This window comes from Terrapene carolina, unplaced genomic scaffold (genome assembly GCF_002925995.2).
Source record: "Terrapene carolina triunguis isolate 2854851 unplaced genomic scaffold, T_m_triunguis-2.0 Scaffold714, whole genome shotgun sequence".
Lineage (NCBI taxonomy): Eukaryota > Metazoa > Chordata > Testudines > Emydidae > Terrapene > Terrapene triunguis.
The window spans coordinates 4,123,948-4,149,154 of record NW_020665065.1 but is presented as its reverse complement, the minus strand read 5'-3'; the positions used below and the strand labels follow the sequence as shown (position 1 = coordinate 4,149,154).

Below are 25,207 nucleotides of genomic sequence, written 5' to 3'. Positions count from 1 at the left end.
GTGCTTGTGGAGTGCAGAGGTTCTGCTAGAGCCCTGTTTGGAAAGGAACTACAGTGAAAACCACCTATAGTATTATCTTCCCTCACCCCCCCCCCCCCACATTCCGCTTCTTTAAGAGCGGGGAAGAATGGTTAAGATGCTAGGAGACATAGGAGATCTGGATTCAGTTCCCAGCTCTGTAACAGCCCTCCTGGGTGAACTTGGACAAGTCACTTAATCTCTCTGCGACTCAGTTCCCTAACTGCAAAATGGGGATAAACATAATTTCTTTCTCCCACCATTTGTCTGTCTCATATATTTGGATTGCTCTTTGAGGCAGGTACTATTTCTATCTGTGTGCTAACTGTTGTACAAACCCTAGGTGCCTCTGTAACATAAGCAATAACTAAATACTCTAAGAAGGGTCACAATAAGCAAAATTACACTCTGAGTATAGCAGTGCAAAAAAAATAATAATCTCAGATTATCTTCTCTTTCACTGCAGAATTTTCACTGTATCCACGTTTTAGGTTCCACTGCATTTTCTTATTCAACTACCCTCCAAACGTTACAAAACAGGTTTCTAGTTACTAAAACTTCTTTCGGTTTATTTAGCTTTTAGAAGCAAAAATCAAACAGAAAATTGATATATGTGGTGATAGCTTTAATAATGGTGTTTCCTTGCAATTATCTCAAGTGTAATAATTTGTACTTCTAAAATAATAGCACTTATTTCCTAATTATTCTGGAAGAATGGATCTTCAACAGCCTTGCAGCATTAAGGATATTTACTGCAAAAACAACAACAAACCTTCCTTTTTCAAACCTGATTTGTGATCCAATCCTGTAAGGCTAAGCAGCCTCCACTCCAACTGCAATCATTTCAAGTTGGGGGTGCTAAGCTTTCCCGGGATTGGGCACATTGTTTGTAACTGGATGTGGTTACCAATTCTGACTAATAATGTTAATTGCTCCTACTTACAATTTTACCTTTATTCTGTATACATCCCACTTCAATGTTTTATGTGGGTGTTTCTAAAACCTAAACAACTTAAAAACTTTGGGTACAAGAGAAACAGCTGCAGTTCTGCTGTTGCTTTTGTGAAAAGATCACACAAATCAATTAAAAAAGAAAAAGAAGAAACCACTGGCCATTTAAAGCCTAATAATTACTGTTCTGAATGCTGCTAAATTAAATAAGTGTTTTAGCCACATGACTTTTAAAGGTTTTGGTTTCTTTAGGAAAAATGGTTGTAAATAGTTCTTGAATTGATCTGTTCCTAACCAGATCGTGAAATGCTGCATGGAATATTTTTCTGGAACCGATATTATACAACTTTTCCATAGCTTTCAGTTTCAGCATTGTAGCACTGCATTAAACCACATCCCTGTCCTATGAAGTTTTATGAAACAATATATGTAGTGTGGTTGAGAGAGTAACTTAAAATGTCCACTGTTTAAGCATATATGATACATTACTCTTAATGCAATGTTATAAGCTAGGGATGCTATAATTATGCTTGAGAAGGAACATACATTGCTGAGTGCCAAACCGCAAATAAAGACAGAGACATCGTTGGAAGGTCAAATTGGCCACAGCTTTAATTGAATAACCCATTGAACCAAATAAACCAAACCTAAAACTAGTCTGGCAGCTCTGGCCAAACCTGAGCCACAGGTGCCGTAGGCTTTCTTAGGGTCACAGCTCATGCCACAGAACAGAGCTCCTTAGGCACTAATCTGCTGTACGTGTACTGGGGCCGGCTGTTACTGGTGATCCCAGCCTTGAGATTAGTTAACTATGCTCCAGTTATGGGATGTGCAAGCAGGAGTGCTCCTGGTCATTGAAATGGACATGATCAACATGCCCTGGCAGATGTTCAGTGTTGCAGAGATGAGCATAGGGCTGAGGCCAATGTTCCTCTGAACAGGGCCGGCTCCAGGCACTAGCTTAACAAGCAGGTGCTTGGGGCGGCCAAGGGAGAGGGGCGGCACCTGCGGCAATTCAGGGGCGGCAGGTCCCTCGGTCCCTCTAGGAGCGAAAGACCTGCCACTGAACTGCCGCCGCCGATCGCGGCTTTTTTCCCCCCCCCCAATTGCCGCCGCTGATCGCGATCGCGGCTTTTTTTTTTTTTTTTGGCTTGGGGCGGCAGAAATGCTGGAGCCGGCCCTGCCTCTGAATCATGTCTGAATGACTCCTCTTCAGAGCTGCTCAGAAAATGGAACCAAGATTCATCAGCATTGGTTTCCTTTATTAGTGTCTCTGTTCCATAAGTACTGCCTGTCGTACTGTAAATAAGCTAAAATTGAGTACCTACATTCTCCAGTACACACGTGTGCTTTATCCTGTGACCCCTAAGGAAAGTGACAACTCACTAGAATTATCGGATCTTTGTGCATGCAACTTTCATCCATAACTTGGCTTTAATGTGGCTTTTGGCATTTGATGTAAAATACATGGAGTCAGTTAAAACATTGAACAATAACGGAGAGCTCTGGCCACCTTCTCCATTTTCCTCCGTCCTCATTCTATCATTGCAGATCATCTGGCATGGCCATCCTGAGCCTGTGCCACATGATAGTCATGGTTGCTGGCCTCCATTCCATTCTTCAATAAATGCCATTTTGCATCCCACTTAGCCACTACTTATATTCCTTTTTCCTCCCTCGCCTAAGGCCACCCTTGCTTTTTCAGTAAAATCTCAACTTTCCAACCTGTTGAAGTGTGAAGCCCTGCAGCATGCCGTAAGATGCTCACAGGGCTGTCTAATGTAATAGTTGTTCATCAGCTGGACTTGAATGTTTAACCAAGCAAAGGTAGCTCCTTAATGTCACTGTCATTAGCTGTGCATTATTGTAGACATATCTGCACCAAAACACTGGATCGACACACCTTCAAATTACTGGGGAACTCTGGAAAAACCCCAAACTCAATGGGGAAAGCTGTAAATCTGAATTCTGTAGCTCAGGATCATCTTTCCTGTAGCACCATTCCCACCCTCTAGAATGTCCACTGCACATTGATGTTCCTTGCCCAGGGAAGGGGTTAACTAACTGTTGACTTCAGGATTTTAGAATGTGTTGTTCTATTGTTTCCCCTTTAGGTGACAGTGAGATTGTAAATAGTATGTATGAGACAGACCCTGATCTCCTGGCTGGTGAGAGTGCAGAGGAGGAAACAGAGGACAGTATTATGTCCCCTATCCCCGTCGGACCTCCATCACCTTTTCCTACCAGTGAGGACTTCACCCCCAAGGAAGGCTCACCTTACGAAGCTCCCGTCTACATTCCTGATGACATTCCAATCCCGCCAGACTTTGAACTCAGAGAATCCTCGATTCCAGGGGCAGGGCTGGGGATTTGGGCCAAAAAGAAGATTGAAGTTGGGGAAAGATTTGGACCTTACATGACAATACCAAGGACCACATTAAAGGAAACAAACTTTGGATGGGAGGTAAGCATGCTGACTATGATTGATCACGCTCATTTGTCTTGTATACAAAATACTTATGAAGCTATATTGAGTCCCGACTGGCCTGGGGACAAGAGTATATAGAAAGGCGGTACTTTGCTAATGTCATATTTCCCTGGCTTATTTTGTACCACAGTTTATATGCACTACTTTAAAAAGTAACAGAAATCCTGCTGGATAGCCTCTAGGCCACAAATTTTGCTCTAGCACCGTTATCGGAAGGCTAGCTTTAGTGACGTATCATTTCTTAAAACACACATTCTTGCAATTTTCTAAACTTGCTGTCACAACAGAACAAATAAGATTAATCACATCATATTTTACAGATGGCAAAGTACTTAAGTATGTCACCTTAGATGGCCAGTCCATATTTGTCATACCAGTCCTTTAGTTGGTTGTAGAAAAATAACTTGTATCCATTAACATCCTTGAAGCAAGTGTTCTGGAGCCCTTTGCCATCTGACAATGGTAAAGAAACACAGAAAAAGGGTCGCTTTCCCCAGAACTGAACAAGGAACTTTTTTAGAAAAAGGAAAACAGTATTATCGTTAAAACACGTGTCTGCCTCTCTGCTCGACTGTTGAGTTTATCCCTAGAACCTTCTCCAACCTCTCCACCTTTCCTATCTGAGAATATCCCTCACCAGCATTGCTCAGTCTTACACTGGAGAGAATTATTTCAGAATTTTACATTAGCTTAAGCATAAATTAGCAGTTTTGGAGAAATGTTATTTAACATGTTGTTGTTAAAATTCTGTAGGAAGGTTGTGCTTTTTTTTAATCCAGAGCCTTGACTGTTTGGAAAACAAGACTACATTTTCAGTTCCATGATGCTCAGCAATGTTAAAACACCTGAAATTCTATTAACCTCAATGGTTTAGAGAACCTTAGGGAAAACACTTTCTAGCAAGGTTTCCAGTACTTTTTGGTTTTGGTCAGGTTAGTACAAGAACTGGATAGTACAAGAACTGCCTTTCTTCTGGTATTTCTCCTTCCCATCCTGGCTGATATTCAAGGCAAATACATGATGTAGTTACTTTAGTTTTGTTCACATGCAATTCCAAAATCTTAGAAAAACTGTGCTGGTTTTAATAAGCTCACATCTACAGTCAGAACCACTGAGTAAGATATTTCTTGAAAAAGAAATCTATCTATCTATCTATGCTTATCCTCATCCTAACAACGATCCTCATATCTAAAACAATGTACTTTATAACAATGAGGACACATCTTACTCTGTCATCTGCAGAGCTGGGTGAATAGACATGACAATTTTTCACAATGTTTGCAGACTAAATACCATACTTTAGTTCACAATGTCTGTGAAACCATTGTTGATTTTTTTCACAAATGTTTTCAAACATGGAATTCTATTTGTATGAATGTTCACAAACAAAATGAATAATACATACAGTTCAGAACTGTTTCTGTAGGAAATGAAATTTGTCTTGTAACTGAATGGATTTTGCTTGAGACAAAAAATGGAAATGCCATATGACATCAAGTGCCCAATCATAAATAGCAATTAAAAACAACCCCAAGAATGATTGGCAAAGGTACCAATAGGCCATACATTTTTGTTCAAACTCATAAACATCAAAGACTTTTCATAATCTGAAAAATGGTCACGTTTCATTTAAAATACGTTTGTGCTCAGCTCTGGTTATATTTACATTCCTCAATATTCATTGATTCTTTAGATTTTACAATCAGATTCCACAAAGCCCAGATAAATGTGTCCCGCCTGTAGCTGATGTCTTTGCCTACTTTTTTTAAATGCCCAGAAAAGTGCAGAAAAAAAAGCAAAAAAGACACACAAAAACAAAGCTCAACTAGTAATTGCCTTCCCTCTATGGTAGGAAGTTCTTGAAGTGCTAGAAACAGGGCTTGGTTGAATGATGAATGGATGACTGAGTCAGGGTTCCCTATCTGTCTCTCCGTCTCTCTTGTTTAAAGAAAAGGAAAGAAAGAAAAAGAAAAGTAGACTCACAGCTAAACTTTCCTGGATGTGTAATGGAGGTGCCTCATAGGTTCATCCTGGAGTTAGCTCCTTCTGTTGTGAAGTTTGTAGTGTATAGAATGTTTGGTCGATATCGCGTTCAAAATATGCTTTTGGAAAAGACTTCCTCCTCCCCTCCCCCCATTAAAGCATTGGAAATATTTGGCCATTTCAGGGAGGATGTGGTACAGGGAAGCTTTGGGATCACATGAAATACTGTTCACACAGATTAAATATTCTTCTGAGCAACATGGCAACACCTTGTGGAACAAAAGAAAATATTCCCCAAGGAACATGACAAGTAAATGGTTCTCAGGCTAAGAAATGGGCGTGACTGTGAATGGAAGTAAATCTTCTTGTTTTTCGGAACCTGACACACATAGAATTGGTCTTTGAGCATGTTTGTCCTACTTCGGACAATCAGGGGTTAAATATGGTGCCATCTCTTCAGCTCACAAGTCCTGGAAATTGGAGGGAGTTTGAACACTGGAGCAGTGTGCTTTCTTTTCCTCCTGTAACCTTGAGGTAACTTTGTTCTTGTCTGCTGTATTCTTCTGATAGAAGTCTCTGTTTACTTTCATATTTTTAAGTAACATTCCATATCTCCATTACTTACTGAATGCAAGGCCTGGCACAAGCCATTTCTATTATCTGCCATATATGTTGACTCTGTGATACTATTTATTTTTGCGGTGTACGTGAGAGAACTTTCTCTCTCTATGGTGCTCCTCACATTTCTGTGGCATTCCTTTGTTCCCTGACCTGCCAGCTACTTTTCATGCAAGAAAGCTAGCAATATTTGTCCTCAATCTAACGTCCTCAAACAGTCTTAGACCCACTCTGACACTATCTGTTTTGACCTTGGTTTCCTTGTGAGTTCAAATACCAGTCGCCTGTTTTTTGTGCTCCTTCTCCTTTCAGTTTGTGTCATTTTCAAGTCAGAGATAAGCAGTTTTTAATATTTTAATTGCTTTTTAGAAATCTACTTTTAGTCACTAAAGAATTTTCCATGGGTTACATCTAAGCAGCCTGTCTGGAGGCCTTTGAGTTTTGAATTGGAATACATGTAAATATAGTATTTTTGCCACTTTATTTGTTGAGCGAGTTTACATTTTATTGCTATTTCATTTGAGTATAAGGCTGGAAAACCCTGAAAAGAGATTTCCTGTGCTGTCTCACCTCATAGCCCTTGTACTAGAGAGTCATCAGTACTTAGAGCAAGTAAGTGTTTCCATCCTCTGGCAATGAAAGTCATTACATAGAAAACTGGACGCAGTAAAAGAATGATCAGTAAATTTTTGGTAATACTTCAAAATTTTAACGAGATTCTTTATCCCAGTGCTGCTGCTTGCAGTAATAATGATCAATGACTGTAGTGTTGGTAATGTACTATGAGAAATGTTCACAAAGATCATAGTGCTAGTTGTGTGCTATCTACTTCCATACCAGTTGAACTTTATTTTTATTTTTTTACAATACTTCTGTGTAACCTGTGGTTTCAATCTTCCTTGATTTATAATGCTAGAAAGTGGAATCCTTTCTCAGGACTATTTACTTACTGACAGCTACATAGTTTATGAATACTACAGTTGGATTTTCTGTGCAACATGTTGTGCATTTTGTTAGTGTTTTTATTTAATGAAAGATAATTATTTTTGGTTTCATATTTTCTTGCAGAACAAGTGAACATCATTTCATTCCCAATAGCTGAAATTTCTAAACTAAAAATTAGTAAAGTAACAAAAAATCCTGAAGACTTTTTTTTTAAAAAAAAAAAGTCCTGTTAGAACATTTTCTGTTCCCTTGGTGGTTTTGTTTTCATGCCCAAAATATAAAATACTCAATCTTCATAATGGGAGGTATTAAAGCAATCTTTGACTAATATTAATTAAGAATGCAACTGGGACTTATAACGGTGAGGGATCAAGATCTCAGGGGTTTTTTTTACACCTTGTTTGAAAGTTGGTTGCTCTAATGCTCACTAGCACCACCTTTGGGTACTGGTTCAGTACTAAAGCTAGCCAACATTTTTCATCATAATTTCTAATTTTGACAACAGTGGAAAAAAGTCACATTCTTTTTGCCATATATATAGACCAGTTCTATTTGGATGTCTTCCACTAATGGTTTTATAAAGCACTGGTCTTTGTAGTATCTGAGTACCAAGACTAGGGACTATTTGGAAAATTCAAATCGGGCTTTTGGCTTAGATTTTGCACCCCCCAAAAATGTGAGTTTCACCAGATCTTGCGATTTGGTTGACCCCATCTCTAATTGTCCAGGAATTTCCCCAATCATTGTAAATCAATATAGGGGTGCTGTAATGTTGGAGGTCATTACTGTATGATATTGTGAGGTTTGGGTTTTTTTAATAGAAAGCAACACAGTAAGGCTACAGATCCAAACACTGCCCAGACTTTTAGAAAATGTGACTCTGATTCTGTACTTTGTAGCTCGGGCCCATTTTTTTTTTTAAATAAGGAACAAACCCTTTTGGTCTGGGGAACCTGTGAGAACAGGCTTTCTTGTGAATATGGACCAATCCATTCTGGTCGGGATGGAATTACTGCAAGATCAGCTTTCTGTTTCTAGGCCTGGATGAGGCTAGGCATGTGAAAATTAAAGCAAAACAAAAAACGCTAATTGAACTTCTTCAAACTTCAGAATAGGCTCGGGGGTCCTGTTTGAGGTAGGGGTCAACTCTAATTTCGTCTGAACAGCTTCACCCATGCCTGGTCCTGATGCAAAACATCTAGCTCCAGGAGGCAAAAGAAGAATGCCATATGCTGAAACTTTCAGCTTACTCATTATTTCCCTTAATAGCCTAAAACATCATGCAGGGAATACAGAAGGCTGTGTCTGACCTTGAAAGAGAAAAAAGATGCATGTTGCTTATTACAGACATTTTTCCCTTTAGTGAGACAGGAAGATTCAGGTTTGCACTATGTGAATATCTCCCATTTTATCTGCTTCATTTCTTTAACCACATTGTTTCTTTATACATTTTTTCTCAAATATTTGCTTTCTGGACTGTGTTTTTAAGCATATTCTTTCATTCAAACCACACCTGTTATTCTGGGTTTAAAAAAAAAAAAAAAAAATGTGGCATGGCAGTGAATGATTCACACTCATTTCATAAGAATAAATGAGATGTGTCGACCTGATTATCCCCCCTCTCTCATGGAGATGATTCAATAAATGCTCATACAGTTCAGTGTGTGCTCTGTCTGTACTCTCTGAAACAATCATTCCTGGAAACCACCACGCTGCTTGTTTGTCTGTTTATTTTTTTTTTTTAAAGAGGCTGCAACCCAAATTAAAAGCCCTTGATTCTTTCGTGTGATGTGATTGCATTTCAGCGTGCTCTGCTTTCCTGATCCTTTGCCTGCTGACACAGAACGCACAAGTCACAGTACCCCAAATAAATCACACCATGTTTTCACTTTATTGCCCCTGGGGCCTAACCCCCCCCCACCACAATGAATATGATCATTTGTTGAGTAAATAATGACATTTATCATAGTGCTGTTTATTTTGCTAATTAAGAGATGGCTGGGACTGACATCCTGGAGGGAAATATAGCAACTGAACGCTGGGGAACTTGGGAGCAGTGCTCCAAAGTGCCACTAGGCAGGTTTTTGTCACAGAATAAATACAACTAATAAAACAGAATGATTAGTCCCTTTATTCCAAGTTGTATTTTAAGAGTGACAATCCATTGAGCTATAGAAGGAGACTTCTTGTACCTGTCCTATAAGCCTCAGAGAGGCAAAATGGAATTGCCCTTTACAGACCAAAAAACAAAACAAAAAACAAAATCAGTGCGGGTGGTTATAGAAACCATCCTACTGAAGAAAAATAGTTGGGCGGATAACTTAAGAGCAAGCAGTTCAAGATACAGCAAGCATTCCTTGCTTGGAAGCTCCAGAATCACATCTGGGCCAATAGTAAATGCTGGTGGTTTATGAATGTCTGAGACACTTTATGTTGTCAGTTACACATAATAGTTCAACCTCTTTCCTCCCGCAGGAGAGACTATTTAAGCATTGTGTGTGGTTTTTTGTTTTGTTTTGCTTTTAAGAAATTGTGACGCACACACACTGAGGAAAAATGTGCTTCAGAGAACTGGCTCTGAGAGCTGTGGGGAGAGTCATATCTCCTCAGGGCTTAAACAAAATTAAGTCAAGTAAGAAAAGAATCTGAACAGCTTTCAGAAAGCGATGGCTTCTGGATTGGTTCTCACTGGGAGGAACACATAACCCAAGCTATCTCACTTCACTTAAGAATCTGATACAAAGTCCATTGGAGTCTCTGAGAGTCTTTAGGGGATCAGGCCCTAAAATAATTTATATTCCCCACGACCTGAAGGGCAAACAGTTTCATTAGAGTAAAAGCCAACCAAAATCCTTGACCCTAAACTGAACTGAAGCTGAACCGCCAAATTTGTTTTGGAATTCAGATTCGGAATCCAAAGTGGGGGTGCTAAAACATGAGAGATCCTATCCTGGCTGTGTTGCCAGCTCAGCCTTACTAGGAAGGCACCAAAATCCATATCTCCCAAGAGAGCTTGTATTCATCTACCTCCTTTCTAGACCAGAGCGGCTTGGAGAAGCATCTGAGCTCTTCAGCTATATGCAACCGAAGCAGAGAATCTGTTTGCCCAAACTCTTACTAATGTACATTCTGATTATTTTTAGAAAGGATATGATACTATTTCCTTGTAGCGTTTCTTTCTATATCTTCTGATTCACTCATTTTCCCAAACCTCTCCCTGTCCCTCTGGCTTGAGAGTAGTGTTAGTATAACAACCATTACTCCTCCGAAGGCAGGAGTTTATGAATCATTCCTTCAGAGCCACATCTAGTGCTTTTGCAAGGGATAGGCAGTCTTAGGGGCTGCCGAAGAACAGTGCACGCAGCCCTCCCAGAGACGGAGCGTGGTACCTTTGCAAGATGTATATTTTTTCACACAGGGCTCCTTTGCAGTTCCAGAAGTTTTGTTTTGACGGCATAATTCTGCAAAAGCAACAGTCTGCAGGGCACTGGTTATATGGTAAACAGGACAAAAGGGCATTGTGAGGCTTCCTACATATAGCTATATTTTCTAGTAGCTGTTAACAGCTATTAAAGCATCATTGTTACTAACTTGGTAGTTAAAGTTTGTGTCTGAATGATTTTCATGGGTTGCAAACCTGGAGGTAGACATTTGCTGTCAGCTGAAATTTGGCAAACTAAGTGTGAATTTTTAAAAACGAGTCTGTTGGGGGGGAAAAAATCTATTGAACGTTTTCTTTTGACTTTTTTTTATCTGTGTGATTTTGGGGGCTCTTGAAAGTTGCTGCCCTGATGAGCCCCGGAGACTGAGTCATTTTCCCACAGAACATGTACAGTATGGGCATCAACAGTGCCAGTGTCTCACACAACACATTGCCTAAACTCTGTTGTGGAGTGACCATCTCTTGGACTGAGTGGATGATGCAGCCACCGGGCCCTTTCAGTTGTTGGTTTCTCTGCTCTGAGTGGCATTAAGAAAATATGTCACGCTTTCCTGACGGCATCTTAGCAATACGGGTTCTGGTCCAGAAATCAGGAGTGGAAAAACATTTATCTGAAATGTCAGAACTTCAGAAAAGTTTTGGAATTGGGTTCTAAAATTTGATTGACCCCAGGAAGGGAGGGTTCTTGTGTCATCAAAGGGAAATTACCCCTCTCTAGTTATGTCAAGGGCTTTTTTCGTTTAACCAAATTTTAATAGTAGACAAAGGTGAAAAATATATCAAAACAGTGCAAAGCGAAACCATATAAATCAGTGCCACTGTCTGATGCTTCACCAACACCATGACATCAGGGTTAGAGGAGGGAGTCTTTTTTAGCCCAGGAATGCCAAGAAATCCTGCACTATCTTAGGCACTGCTCTGAAACATGGGTATATAAGGAATTAAGGGAAAAAAAGAGACAGAGGCAATGACTAAGAATACCTCCCTGATATTTCTCCTTTATTTCCTTAAGGGGTAATAACTCATGAGTGATCCGGCAGAGGGCACTTTCTTTAAATAGAACATTCTGATTCACAAGCAGAAAAAGGAAATAAATATTTTCTTTTAGTCTTTGAGAGACATACATGAATACCAGCTTCTGAAACAGTATTTTATCATCCACATATTTTAAAAAAGAGAGAGAGAGAACCAAGAATAGCTCACTTGTGACCACAGGACTTGAAAAATAGCCTTTTCGTTGTCAGAAGCCTTGCAGGGTACAGGACACTATTTCTTCCTCTGGAATGTTAACCTTCATATAATTCCAGGCTTTATTTTTTTCTTCTTCTTCTTCCAGAAAGCTCTGGCTGATGGAGCATTAGAACACAGTAGCCTTTTGTAAGGGAAATGATCAATAAGTTGAATTAAATCAAAATGTTACTGGAAAGGCACCATTCTTTATCCTATCTCATCTGTGGTTCCAAAGTACAGAAGCCTCAGTAGGTGACTTGCAATAAGTCATTCACTCTGCAGAATTTAGTGGTTGCACTGTGAAAGGATTCATATAATTATTTTCTTTAGGTTCTCTCTGTGTAGCTCATCCCCAGGTCCTAGGTTTCAGTGTTGGGTCAGACTCCGAATCTCCAGTGAAAGTTGTTTGCATAGTTTGTTCAGCTTTGAGTGAAACTTAGAGAAAGCTGCCAAATTTCAAAGCCCCATACATAACATGATTTTCTTGCAAAATCATTAATCAGCCTAGAATTAGACTCTTAAGGTGTGTGACCTTAGCGAACCTCTGGGTGAACTTGATCTGAGTTTTGAGTTTGTAATGAAACCTGAAAATAGGTTTCAGATTGGGTTGCCAACATCTTGCGCTACTCTATCTTGTGTGAATGGGACAAGATGTTAACAGACAACAGTAGATGTTTCAAAATGACATTTTTAATATTAGATAAGTTACTTGAAAGCTATTTTTAGATTTGAAAGTTTCCTATTTAAAGAGACTGGTGGATTCTGTGATTTTTTTCATGAGGTGGTTTGGCAACTCCCATTCCAGCTGCAAATGCAGAGGGGTACAAAAAGGTTTCCAGTTTGAGCCTATCTGGAACCTTTCAGACTTTGGAGAAGATCAGGATACCAAATTCCTGGCTCAGGAATATATATACATTTACTTGCTCATCCTTGTTGTTTATTTAATCCCAACAAAGTGCTAGGTCCTGTACAGTAAGCAAAATGAGAATCCCTGCCCTGAAGAATTTACCATTTTGAAAAAGAGAAACAAAGAAAGACAGGCTTTACTGGGAATGCATGGAGATACATTTTTTTGGACTGGTTAGTTGGCTTACGGGCATTGCTGAAGGAAGTGAGTCTTTGGGAGGGGGTGGTAAGCAGGATGGTAGCTTTGTCAAACAGAGTTGGGAGGGCTTTACCATGCATAGGGCGGGTTTGATGATTTAGTTCTGGCACCACCTCTCTCACAAACCACGAACTTTTTTTCTTTTCTTTCTAAATGGTGCATCATGTCAGCCACTGTGCCCAGCCATCCCTGTAAAATGTCCACCTTGGCTCATTTGTGCATCTCTCTTCATTTCCTGCTTCTCTGTGCCCTCTCTGAAAGTAAACAGATAACAGGATCGTTTTAGACACTGGGCTAAGTGGAAGCTGGTTAGCTTAATCAGGTTCCAGCCTGGTAATAGTCCGCTGTGACCATTTAATGTGTTTGCATTAATCGGAGACATGCACATTCAAGTGGGATGTGTAAATAAAGGAGAGGCATCTCCCTCTGAAGGAAAGTCAATTTGTGTACACATCAGAAGGCACAGAATCGGAGGGTGGTTAGTCAGAACTTGCCATCCCTTATTGTTTGGGCTTCAGAAGTCTACGAATGTATTTTTAAAAATATCCCTTGCACTGAGGGGTATTCTCACCCACATGTTCTATCTTATCTGCTGCTGTTGGCTGGGCCTCACCTGACCCTGCCTTGACAAGACATTGCTAATTCTAAAGTAAATCTCCAGTAGGTCTCTCAAGTGACATCATGTATGATAAATGACACCACAGCACACTGACCCTCGAGAAATACCACTGTATTTAATCTCTTTTATAACTTTTATAGTATAGAAACCACTGTATTCCAACCAGTTTGTCCTGGGATTTCCACTGAGGCAGTTTATTCAGAAGAGGGAAGTGGGTATTTTGCTCCTTTTTATCTGATTAGCCAGCAGTATCTTCCTTCATTTTGAGAGAATGCTTGGGCCAATCACTGGTTTAATTGTACATTGTATTGTGTCATCCCTGTTCAGTCATGTTCAGAAATACCTACAATTCCCCACAACCACCGCTACCTCCCTTTTCCCATTTAGATCTTACTAAAGTCCATTCTACCTTATCAGCACAGTAATTTCATGAACAGAGCTAGGATTTCTGCCATTTAGGCCCCGGCCATTGTCTGTCGCAGCTGCAGTCAAGATAAACCCTCACCCAGAACAAAGTTGGAATGACCTTTTACAAGCAGAATCTGCCTTGTTTCTCTCCAGACTAATTTATCAGCCTTCATTTCAGCCTAGTCTCTCAGCAGAGGCCTGAAAGAACATTACAGAGAGCATGAATGAACAGGGGGATTAAGATGCTTGGCTAGTCCCTCTTTTTCATCAGACACCTTCTGGATTTACTGAGATGTAAGCTGTAAATGACCATAAGTGGTGAACTGCCTTAAACTTGGGGAGGGGAGAAAAGAAACCAACCGAATGTTTGGGAGAAGAGGAGTGAAGTAGGGAAGCGGCTAAGCCGCCTGCCTTGAAATCAGAAAGTGGTAGGTCTGAGTGATAGCTGAATTCTCCACCTCTTTGCTGGCCCTCTTGTTTCGGGTCTTTACCGATAGAGCACTCGGTCATCCCTGAGAGATAAAAGGGGTTGTGCAAAATTTAGTGTTCTACCTACTGAAACAGGCCTACAGCTTTTTCAGAGAATTCTAAGCCACAGGAGGCTTCTGCAATTTTAGGCTGAACTTGTTGCCCAAAATAAATAGATTACTTAGCAGCTCTGACGTGTACCAAAAATCTTCCCATGTAGTAACCCCAGGCTACTATTTACTCACCTTCACTCAATAAACAGGGTTTTAAAAATAACAATATTGGAAGCTTATCTTTAATATCGGCAGGAGTTAATTGTCTTGTTTATTTCTAACTCAGTGAATTTAGCAATGGTGAGAAGTGTCAAAAGGGCAGAGCTAAAAGAAGTCCCCTTTATCTTCACAGCAGGCAGAACCGGGGCAGCTGCCCTAACCTGGAGATGCTATTGTGAGGCAGGGAGAAGGCATTTGTCTCTTTGGGAAAATAATGGGAAAACAGAACCAAAAATAATTTTGGATGACGATTCTGTCTGTGCAGCATAGGGAGCTGCTGTTATTTTACTGGAATCTGCTCAGCTATCATTAGTATGATAGGACATCCACCTTAGCTCTTGCTTTTGTTAGTGCTTCTATCTTTTGGCTTCCTTGCTCTTTTTATGTCATAAAAAAGGGGTTATTTTTGTTTAATAGCTTTCAAATACACTACTGCAAAAGCAGGAGTTTGTGTGTGTTGGGAGAGAAAAAAACTTTTGTCCATAAAAGTTGCATCAGTGTGCTGGATTACTTTAATTGAGTTGACTTGAAAGCTTTTGGAAGGGAAGAATTAAATACAGTGCCATTGGCTTAAACTTTATTGGCTGTGGTTGTCGTTGTTGTGTGTATTGTCTGCCATCCGAGTACATGGTATGAACAAGACATAAGGGAGGTACAGTCCCTGCCTGAAGGAGCTTGCATTTTTAATTAGTTACACAGTAAGTATCAGGTGCACCGTATGTTGGAATGATCAGATAATGGGTAACTCTCCATAGGTACAGAGGGGTACAGTTTTAACGAAGGGAGAAGATTTAGACTTTGATTGCTGGGCTTTAGCCTCCTGTTTTAATGAAGAAGGTGGTACAAGGCAAAAGATGGAGTTCCAAGCGTGAGAGCCTGCCCAGAAGGAAATCTGAAGATTTGTTGAAAAAGAATGCTAGAAGGCCCATTTGGGACGTATGCTGTGTGTGTTTGCACACAGTGATCAGTGATGGACAAATCTCGAAAGGTGAGATGGGGTTGGATAAGGAGCCACATTTTTGGAAGCTTATCTAAGGCTATGATTGGCCCAACCTACAAAATTGAGCTGGAAACCTCTCAAGGAAAGCTGTGGCGGTGAGATTTCCAGTTCTTCCCACTACCATTCAGACCAGAAAATAACATCCTGATGATGGACCTTGCTTTCTGAGCCACAGTAGGCCTGGGAAATAGAATGGCACGTGACAATTAAAAACAATAGTAACCAAACTTCATAAACCTCAGAGATTCTGATTTGAGTCAAGATTTGGTTGAAGGTTCAGTCCTTTTTTTTGTTTGTTTGAATTATCTGTTCCACTTCACATGTTCATAATGTACATGTTCCCTTGCAGTTATTTGGCTAGTTATCTGGAAATGCCAGGGTTTTTACGGTTAATGTGCTTTATTTCCCCTCAGACCCGGGCTGGACTTTAACTCAAGTTGTATTATATCCCATTAGGAAAGGTCCACAATGCAAACTCGTTACGCTGTTCTCAAGCTTATAACCTGTTCTCCTCTTTAGTTGCATTAAGACAAAAAAGATTTGTGCATCTCTTGAATACAGCTGGACCATTGCTTCAGACAATGATTTAGAGAGACTGTAGGAAGTTAAAGATCTTCTACTATTCACAAGTGCTTAGATCATCACTAAACTGAATTTCAATACTGCAGGAGAAAAAAAGACTGCCTTTTTCTGGAGAGTTGTTGAAGCAAAATGCAGATACTCTAAACAGGACAGGTTATCTTTGGCTGTGGTCCAATTTCCTGGGAAACGGGCAGAGAGGAGCTTAACTTTTCACAGTCCACTGCACTTGTGCTTAGGTTTTAATAAGTTTTATAAAAGAATGTCAAGAAGTGCAGATTCTAGACAGGCTGTAAGCTCCTTGGGGCAGAGATTATGTTGTTTTCTGTGATTTGTACACTGCCAAGCAAATTGTCATCATGGAACAAATAACAGGCAATAATCATCATCATCATCATCATTGAAACATAAAGAAGTTGGTCTTCCCATTCCACTCCCACTTACACAGCAATTGATCACCTTAGTGGTCTCCCAGTATTTCTGTTGTAAGCCCTATTTTCCAAGTTTTCATGGTTTTAAAAGGATTCATAGCAGCCAGAAATTCACCATGCAAGTTCTCATCCCACATGCAGTGGTCTGTTACAATATTTGATAGCAATCAGTTAGCAAATTTCAGATTTAGAGATGTGAGCTAATGTAATGCAATTTATGAGACAATATGGGTTAGGGTTTCATTCTTTTTTCTTTATTCTTCTCCATATAGTGCTGTGATGAAACCTTTTTAAAGCACTGGAAGGAATTAAATGTGGATAAGATAAAGAAGCATATATAACTCCTACCAAGTTCTATTAATTAATATCAATAACTAAAACTGGCATTTCACCATGCCCCATATAAGCAATTCCTTATTTGTATCTAAAGAATTCCCAGCAGATGACAGTCAACCTGTGGAACTCCTTTCCAGAGGATGTTGTGAAGGCCAAGACTATAACAGGGTTCAAAAAAGAACTAGATAAGTTCATGGAGGATAGGTCCATCACTGGCTATTAGCCAGCATGGGCAGGGATGGTGTCCCTAGCCTCTGTTTGCCAGACTCTGGGAATGGATGACAGGGGATGGATCATTTGATGATGACCTGTTCTGTTCATTCTCTCTGGGGCACCTGGCATTGGCCACTGTCAGAAGACAGGATACTGGGATAGATGGACCTTTGGTCTGACCTAGTATGGCCGTTCTTATTTAAATCGACAGTCTACAGTTATTGTCCTAATAATGACCCTCATTAGGAATACCTACCTTAAAAAAATAAAATGTATTGCTCTCATACATATTAGATAAATGAAAGTCAGATTTACCTAATGATGGGACAAATTCGGAAGTGATGTGTAAGGTGGTGTAAGGTTCACATGATAAAGGATTCTAATCTAGTGTAATGGACACACACAAGAGACAGAAGAAAGGTGTAAGGTAAAGAGGTATGGGGGAGAGAAAGGACACCTAATAATACCTTCTTTAGCTATCTTATTTGATATTGCTGCTACTGTACTCTCTTCTGGTCCCAGGCATGCAGTTTACACCAATTCATGATGCTCCCCAGGACACACAGCCACTTGGATCTACTTCCTTATATTGATGTGAAACTTACATTACCTTAAACGTCACTTCTGAATGAGGGCCTGTTTATTTAAAACGTGAAAATATACGTGTATTTTTCCCTCACCACCATTGATATGGCTGATAAACTGTAAATACAGGTGAAAGATTAAGTGACTTCATTTTATAGAGAGAGAATAAATGTCTACCTGTATCTACAATTTACTAGAAATTATAATTGGCAAGACTCAGGGTATAGTTGAACTCAGGATGCGAATGATAAAATACTGATACTATACCTTTTAATTTATTACCTGTATTAGCCACTCTGTTTTCCACCCTGTTCTCTCTCCTTCATGAGTTGTGTTTTCACTAGACTGGCATTTTCCTACTCTGATGAATTAACTGTCAATTGAAGTTAGTGAGATAAATCAAAACAAATGGACACAGTACTCCATATTGACTTTCTCACTGCCTGATTCTGAAAACCATTTTCTGAAAACGGTGCTGCTATTATGCTCACTTAGTTCTAAGCAAATTTACAAGAAAGGAGGAATTGTGGGGATGCAGGTGTTTAATAGCCACCAATTACATTTTCATTACCTTTATTTTACCTTTGATTTTTATAAACAATACATATTATTCACATGGAAACAAGGCACTGATATTGCATAAGAAAAGTTCATTTTCTGTCTTTTCAGAATGCTCAAGGACTTAGAAAATGCCTAACTGAAAATTTAAGACTTTTACAATTAGGGCCCTAGTGTACAGTAGAAAAGGTTTGCTGGTATAGCTATACGGGCAAACTGTTCTAGTGTAGCTGCGGCTTATACCCAAGAATAATGCGAGCCTTTTTCACAACTGCGTCACATGGTTGACTCATATTTAATTTGTGATCCACTATAACCCCCAGATCCTTTTTTAGCAGTAATACCACATAACTAGTTATTCCCCATTTCGTAGTTGGGCATTTGATTTTTTTTCCTTCCTAAGTGTGTGTAGTACTTTGCATTTACCCTTATTTAATGTTGTCTTGATGGTTTCAGACCAATTCTCCAATTTATCAAGGTAATTTTGAATTCTAATCCTCTCCTACAAATTGCAAGCAACCCCGCCCAAGTTGGTGTCATCTGCAAATTTTATAAGCATACTCTCCGCTCATTATCCAAGTTATTAATGAAAATATTGAACAGTACCAGACCCAAGACCAAACCCCCGAGGAACCCCACTATATATCTCCCCCCAGTTTGACAGAAAACCATTAATGACTAGTCTTTGAATATGGTCTTTCAGCCAGTTTTGCCATCCACTTTAATAATTTTACCCAGACCACATTTCCCTAGTTTGCATTGGTGGAGTCTATAGGCTGATTATATCTCTGAATTAGTGACTATAGATGAAGTTCTGCTGTGCAAATAGACTGGGAGTGGGCCTAGAATAACATTGTTAAATTAACTTCCTTTCAGATTACTCTGAAATTAACCCTGGAGCTCAAATAATTTACTGTGCTTCCTGTATCTTTAAGCAGAGAGCCAGTGTGGTCTAGCAGATTGGCCTGGGCTCTGGGATCTATGAACGACTAAATTATAATCTTGTCTTTGCATTTGCTTGCTGAGTCACCTTGTGCAAGTCATTTTACCTCCCTGCCTCTGTTTCCTCATGTGTAAAATGGGGAGAGTTACTTGTCTAATAAGTCCCAAGGTATGTAGAACCACACATCATCCATGTTATTGGCATTAGATGAAATCAGCCAGATATTTCATGGGTTAGGTTGTGTTTGTATGGTGGCTTTATCAGGTACCGAAATACAGTCAAACTACTGTGTCTGAAATGTGGACTTGTTTAAGGGATATTTTAGTTTTGACTAAACATGGGAAAACTTCTAAGGTAAAAAACAGTGTTTCCACTCATTGCATGGGAGGGGGAATTCATTGTGATGTGATGTCATGCAAAATAAAAGTGTCTGGCAGAAATGATAAATGATTGTCTTAAAATATGAGAATACAAATCCACATAAAAGTTAATGTCGGGAGCAATGCCACTGTAGTGCAGTGAAACGCCAACACTAGCCATCTCTCCAACTAACCTTAGTGACTCTGTGTGATACCATAAATAAGAGAAAGCATATGCCTGTCATACAGCAAGTGTTGAAATCTTTGTTATATGATTACTTGTGTCTTAAACGTACAGTTTAATACTTGGCTTGGAAATGGTTTCTAGATCAACTAGCTCCTTTACTCACGACTATATCACTTGATCATGTGTTACCTCGTCCTGTGTCACCAACACCCGATTTAGCAAATAAAGTTAGCCCCATCTCACCTCGAAGGGCTCTGATAAAGTTTAATTCAAAGAGTAAGAGGTTAAAAAAGAGAGTGTGCAGCGGAATGGCTGGAGAAGAGAGGTAAAGCTGTCTCAGCAGTAGGTTAATTGGAGAGTGGAATACCAGTGTAGATGGGAGCACATAGTTTCCTTGGACAATGTGCTAAAGAACCGGGAGCTGGGAAGGACCAGCTGGGATTGTTAGTGAATTAGCTGAAGTCAGAAACCCCTGAATGAAGCAAAGAAGTAAAGGGGAAATGAAGGTTAGGGTATAATTCAGTCTAAATTAGGTGGGCCATTCACAATGCATAAAAGGGCTCCAAGCTTCCTTTCTTGGGGAAAATGGGTAGGAAAGCTCACTTTTGTTTAGATGTGAGATGAGTGGTTGATTTTAAGAATGTATTACTTACAGCCAGTAGTGTTGGGAGCATATTATCCCACATGGATTTGGGTGAAGCGTTGGAAATAATCATCCATGTCATGAACTTGAATGGCAATAGGTTTAATAAGACAGAATTAAATCAGTTATGCTGAAAAATATATTTAAATGCACTGAATTATCTGAAGCAAAGCCTATTCCTATATTTTAGTTTTGCTTACTTCCTATTAAAGACAAAAATTCTGGATGCAGTCACCTCTGAACCCTGGGTGTTGTGGCCTGGGCCCATCTCTACTTGTCTTAGGAAAGACATATGGCAGCATTTGCATATGTTTATTAGTCTCCCTTGGTTCCCGTTGTCTTGTTTATAACAGGTCATGCTATTGGAAATGACATTGCAGACATGAAAAAGTGTGTCTGTACAGAATAAACTTGCTCTTCCTTAAATTCTAAATCATCGTTTTAGGAAGTCATTAATTGTATTTGGTAATAAAAAAAGAGAAGTTAAAATGGTTATTGTAATTGGCTTAATTTTATTTTTTCTCCCTCTAAGAAAGAGTGTTAAAACTGAGAATATTTGAACAAGTCTAGTTAACCCCATCATTCACTTCAGTCTTGTTATAAGTCCAAATATAAGAGGAGGAATCATTTGATTCTCACCAATATTTTTTTCCAGTCCACGAGTTTCACATCCAGAGCTCAGAGCACTTCAACAGGTTATCAGGTTCCAAAGCTATGTTTTAACTACCTTGTACTATACTTGCATTTTATATATACTTTCCTGTTTTGTACTTTTTGTATATACCATTGCAATCAACAAAGCATTGCCAATAGGGGTTCAGTGCATATTTATGTGCAGCGCATTTTTGAATTTGAATTCTTTGAATTCCCTTTTGTTGACTTAGATATAGACGTATCTGTATTATCTATTATAGACTATAATTTTTTGGATGTGATAGTTTGGATTTTCTAAACCTATGAAGGTGGAATTATCAGTTTTAGTGTGCTGACTTCTAATTAGCCCAAGTTAGGTAGAGACAGATAGCTTAGCGGTCTTTGAAATATAAAATAGCGGGCATGGAGCTTGGTCGTTTGGTCCCAGATGGGATTTTGTGATCAATGAGTTTGGAGGTCAGAAATTCAAATAACCTACTATTTGTTCAGATCACCAATAATAGTAAACAGTTGTGAGGTGCCGATCTATTAGGAGGAGGATCTACCCTATAACATGGAAATAGGGAATATTGTGGCAGAGAAGCACTCAGTTAATTTTTAAAATGACATTAATAATGTAACGTTCATAGCGTGATTTCATCAGGATGCTGCATCTAATTAAGGCCCTGATCCTGCAAAGTGGTGATCTAGTGTGGACCCGTACGTAGTTCAGTGGGACTCTGTACAAGTGTGAGGGTCCGTGCTAATCAATCCTGATGCGAGATTGGGGAAAAAAGATAGCAATAATTGATTGATTGGTTCATGGTTAAGAAGTGCCTGTCCTATGCTCTAGGTGCCTTTGTTATGAAAACACTTACACAGAGAGAAAATGAACAGTTTCACCAAAAACAAAAAATACAAACCCAAACAATACCCACAAGCGCCAGCCATAACTGCAACCTCCACTCCCCAACAGCCTCAGGAAAGAGATGGTTTTGCACTAGGCCTTGGAGGTCCCCAGATTGAGACTATTTGAAACTGGATGGGGAAAAAATTCCAGAGTTGAGGGGCTCTCTCCTGCTGGCATACTTCTCTTCTCTTTTCTATACTGAAATTGTTCCAGTGCTTCTGCTGTCCTCAAGTGTGTAACAGGCAGAGAGGCATTCTATCAGAGTCAAACCATTCAGTGCTTCTTAATTGAATATATCCTGTATGTTGAATAGTGGCTGTTCTTTCTCAGGTGTGCAAATATACGTAATATAGTAAAATGTGGGGGGAGGGTTACTATATGTTTATAGAGTGGTGCAAACCAGGGTTAAAACTACCGGTATTTTTCTCTTCCGTGTCAAAAGAAATCTTCCAAAGATTAATGTTTGTCTCCAGTGCAGTGCTTTGTAATTGTTCAGAAGAGTTCTCCTGTATGCCCATATCAAATGTTCTCATGTAATGTTTGTGGAATCTGAAGAACTGCTTGCCTGTGGCTCACAACACTTGGTATTTTCGCAATGCTACATGAGGATAATACACTACAGTCTTACTTCCCAGGGATGTCACTTGATTGATGTTTGAAAAGTGCTTTGAGATCTATGATGCCAGCGGCTTTATGCATTTAAAGTGGTGGTGGTGAGGCTGTTATTTAGGTAATGTAGGCTTCATGGTAGTACAGAGCATGACTACATCACAGGCTATTCGGCTTCTGAAATAGAGAAATTAATATTAGTTTATTTTCTAAAAAATCATATAATATGTTTTATTTCTGCATGGTAGAATCTATCATGAACCAGACACAGAAACATCATGCTGGCCCACTGAGGACATCAATCCTGTCCAATTGTTGGTATTTTGTTTTTTATCAAAGATAAGATGCAGTGCTTAATTTGTAATGAAAGAGGTGTCAGGGCTCAGGCTGTTTTTTATATTCATAACTGATGCAGCAAGCCCAGGGGTGCAGGGGCTCTGAACTGCCAAGCCCACAAGTTTCCGTGCTCAGCCCTGGCACAAATAAGGCACTGATAAGAAGTGTAACAAAGAGAGTTGCACATGACTGCTGAGCAGAATTCCACAAGTGTCGAAGGAAGAGTCTCTCTTTGCACTGTACCTGCCACAGCCCAAATCCATTTCTCTGTGTTCATTCAAAAGGCTTATGTCAAGCCCAGTCAATTTAAATGAGATTCAGAACGGGAACAGCGAAATAAGTGTTCAATCAAAGTATTTGATAAATCACTTAAACAATCTTGCAGATTGCAAATTCTGTAAATGTAAGTTCTGCACTTATTCAAAACTAGTGAATGTGACAAGACTAAGAGACAGGAAAGTCAAAACAGCAGGAAGAAAAACTCAGATCCTTTGATGAGATTAAAATACCAGCAATTTAAGTGGTAAGCAGGTAGGACTATGTTGCTTGTATGGCTTTCTAACCAATGCTTGAGCATTTACAAGGAGAATATACAGATGGGATAAAGAAGAGAAGGCTGATTTGATGATTGCAGCACAATTTTACCTTTACTTCAGTGTGTGTGTGTGTTTTCTTTAATATCTTGAATAGCATAATTTAGATGGGCAGGAAAGTTTTTCTCTCATTAAATAGAATGACACGTGACTATAAAAATGGGAGAGGGGAAAAATCTCAACAAAACCCAGATTGTTTCTGAATGGTAAATAATTTTCCTTGGTTTGTGATTTTGTAGCACTTCAGTCCTCTTGAGGATTTTATTCTGGTGTCACATGAGACCAGAAATGTTACAACAAACTCTTTTGATTTTACTCTAAATTGATTATTTTTTACTCAACTATTCCGACCATGCATCTATCAAACTCTGTATTTAATGCCCCACGTGCTGCAATTTTGACTATCTCAAACAACAACATAAAAATGGAAAAAATTAAAGCAATAGAAACTCTTCTTTGACTAACTGCCAGAATTAAATCCATGTATTTGACGGTCACCCTCTTTCTCTCCTCCATCCCTGTTCTTTGCCAGACATGAGGCTATGATGGGTGTGAAATTATGGGGGAGGGAAATTTATTTATCATCATATAAATAAAAACAGGCAAAAAGCAAGATTTGAAATAGTAACATTTTTCCTATTAACAGAAAGAAATGGAATGATCACATCATTCTAGGGCGCTGCTGTGATTCAGCGGCCTGTGTTTCTCTAAAATGCACTTGTTGGCAGCGCTGCTTCTATTTGTTTCTGCTTTGGTTCAACCCCCGCCCCCTTCCAGCCTCAGCCCCTTTTTCATGATAACATGGGACTTTGTATTAAAATTCTGGATCCTACACTGTTTGAAAGTGTCCTCTCAATTGTCCCTTATTTTCACCCCAAGTGTATTTCTATTCCTCGGAAACTTGGTATTCCCTCACTTCCCCCAGTTGCATCAGAAATGTTGGCTCATGAAAGTGAGGACATAGTAAAAGTTGTTTAACTTTTCACACACATAAATTCCTTAGAACGCAAACAAAATAAATACTTAGGAGGAAGATTACACCAGGAGCCAGAAGACCTGGGTAAATCTATTCCTGGCTCTTCGCAGACTACTTCAGTGATTAAAGGCAAGTCACTTAGCTTTGCCTCTTCCCCCCACCCCCATCTTTCTTACGGGGGGGGCTGCGTGCTTTAAGGACTTGATACTGCACTGAGAACCATATATACTTGGGAGGAAGGGATAGCTCAGTGGTTTGAGCATTGGCCTGCTAAGCCCAGGGTTGTGAGTTCAATCCTTGAGGAGGGGACCACTTAGGGATCTGGGGCAAAAATCAGTACTTGGTCCTGCTAGTGAAGGCAGGGGGCCAGACTCAATGACCTTTCTGGGTCCCTTCCAGTTCTAGGAGATAGAATATCTCCATATATTATTATCTGCCTGCTGTGTTCTCAGCACTAGATCCAGAGCCTAGTTCATTTAAGTTTGTAAACACTTCGAGATTCTCAGAAGGAAGGAACTTGAGCAGTGGCAACACATTGTATTATATGTCGTAAAACTTCTTGTGTCCCACATGTGGGCTGTGGCAGGTGTGCAGGATGGTGTGCGTAGGGCATTCGCTTTATGGTGACTAGAATGTTACTTTTCTCTTGCACCCTTTGGGTGTTGAGCTCGGTTTTGCTTCATGGTCCCTTACTTCCTAAGAATGTGCAACGAGAGCCTCTCCTAACTGTAGCAGTTTTTCTAAAACACCAACTAGAAAAGGTTTGCGT

General features: G+C 39.6%; 1 protein-coding gene across 1 annotated transcript in view; it reads left to right on the top strand.

The window, feature by feature from the left end:
• The window catches only part of LOC115271372 (histone-lysine N-methyltransferase PRDM16-like), a 237,451-nt gene that overhangs the window by 147,125 nt on the left and 65,119 nt on the right, over window positions 1-25,207 (top strand). Inside the window, exon 2 of the mRNA XM_029913563.1 lies at window positions 3,084-3,433. Within this exon, the coding sequence (XP_029769423.1) occupies window positions 3,084-3,433 (350 nt within the window). The remainder of the gene's footprint in view (window positions 1-3,083; window positions 3,434-25,207) is intronic.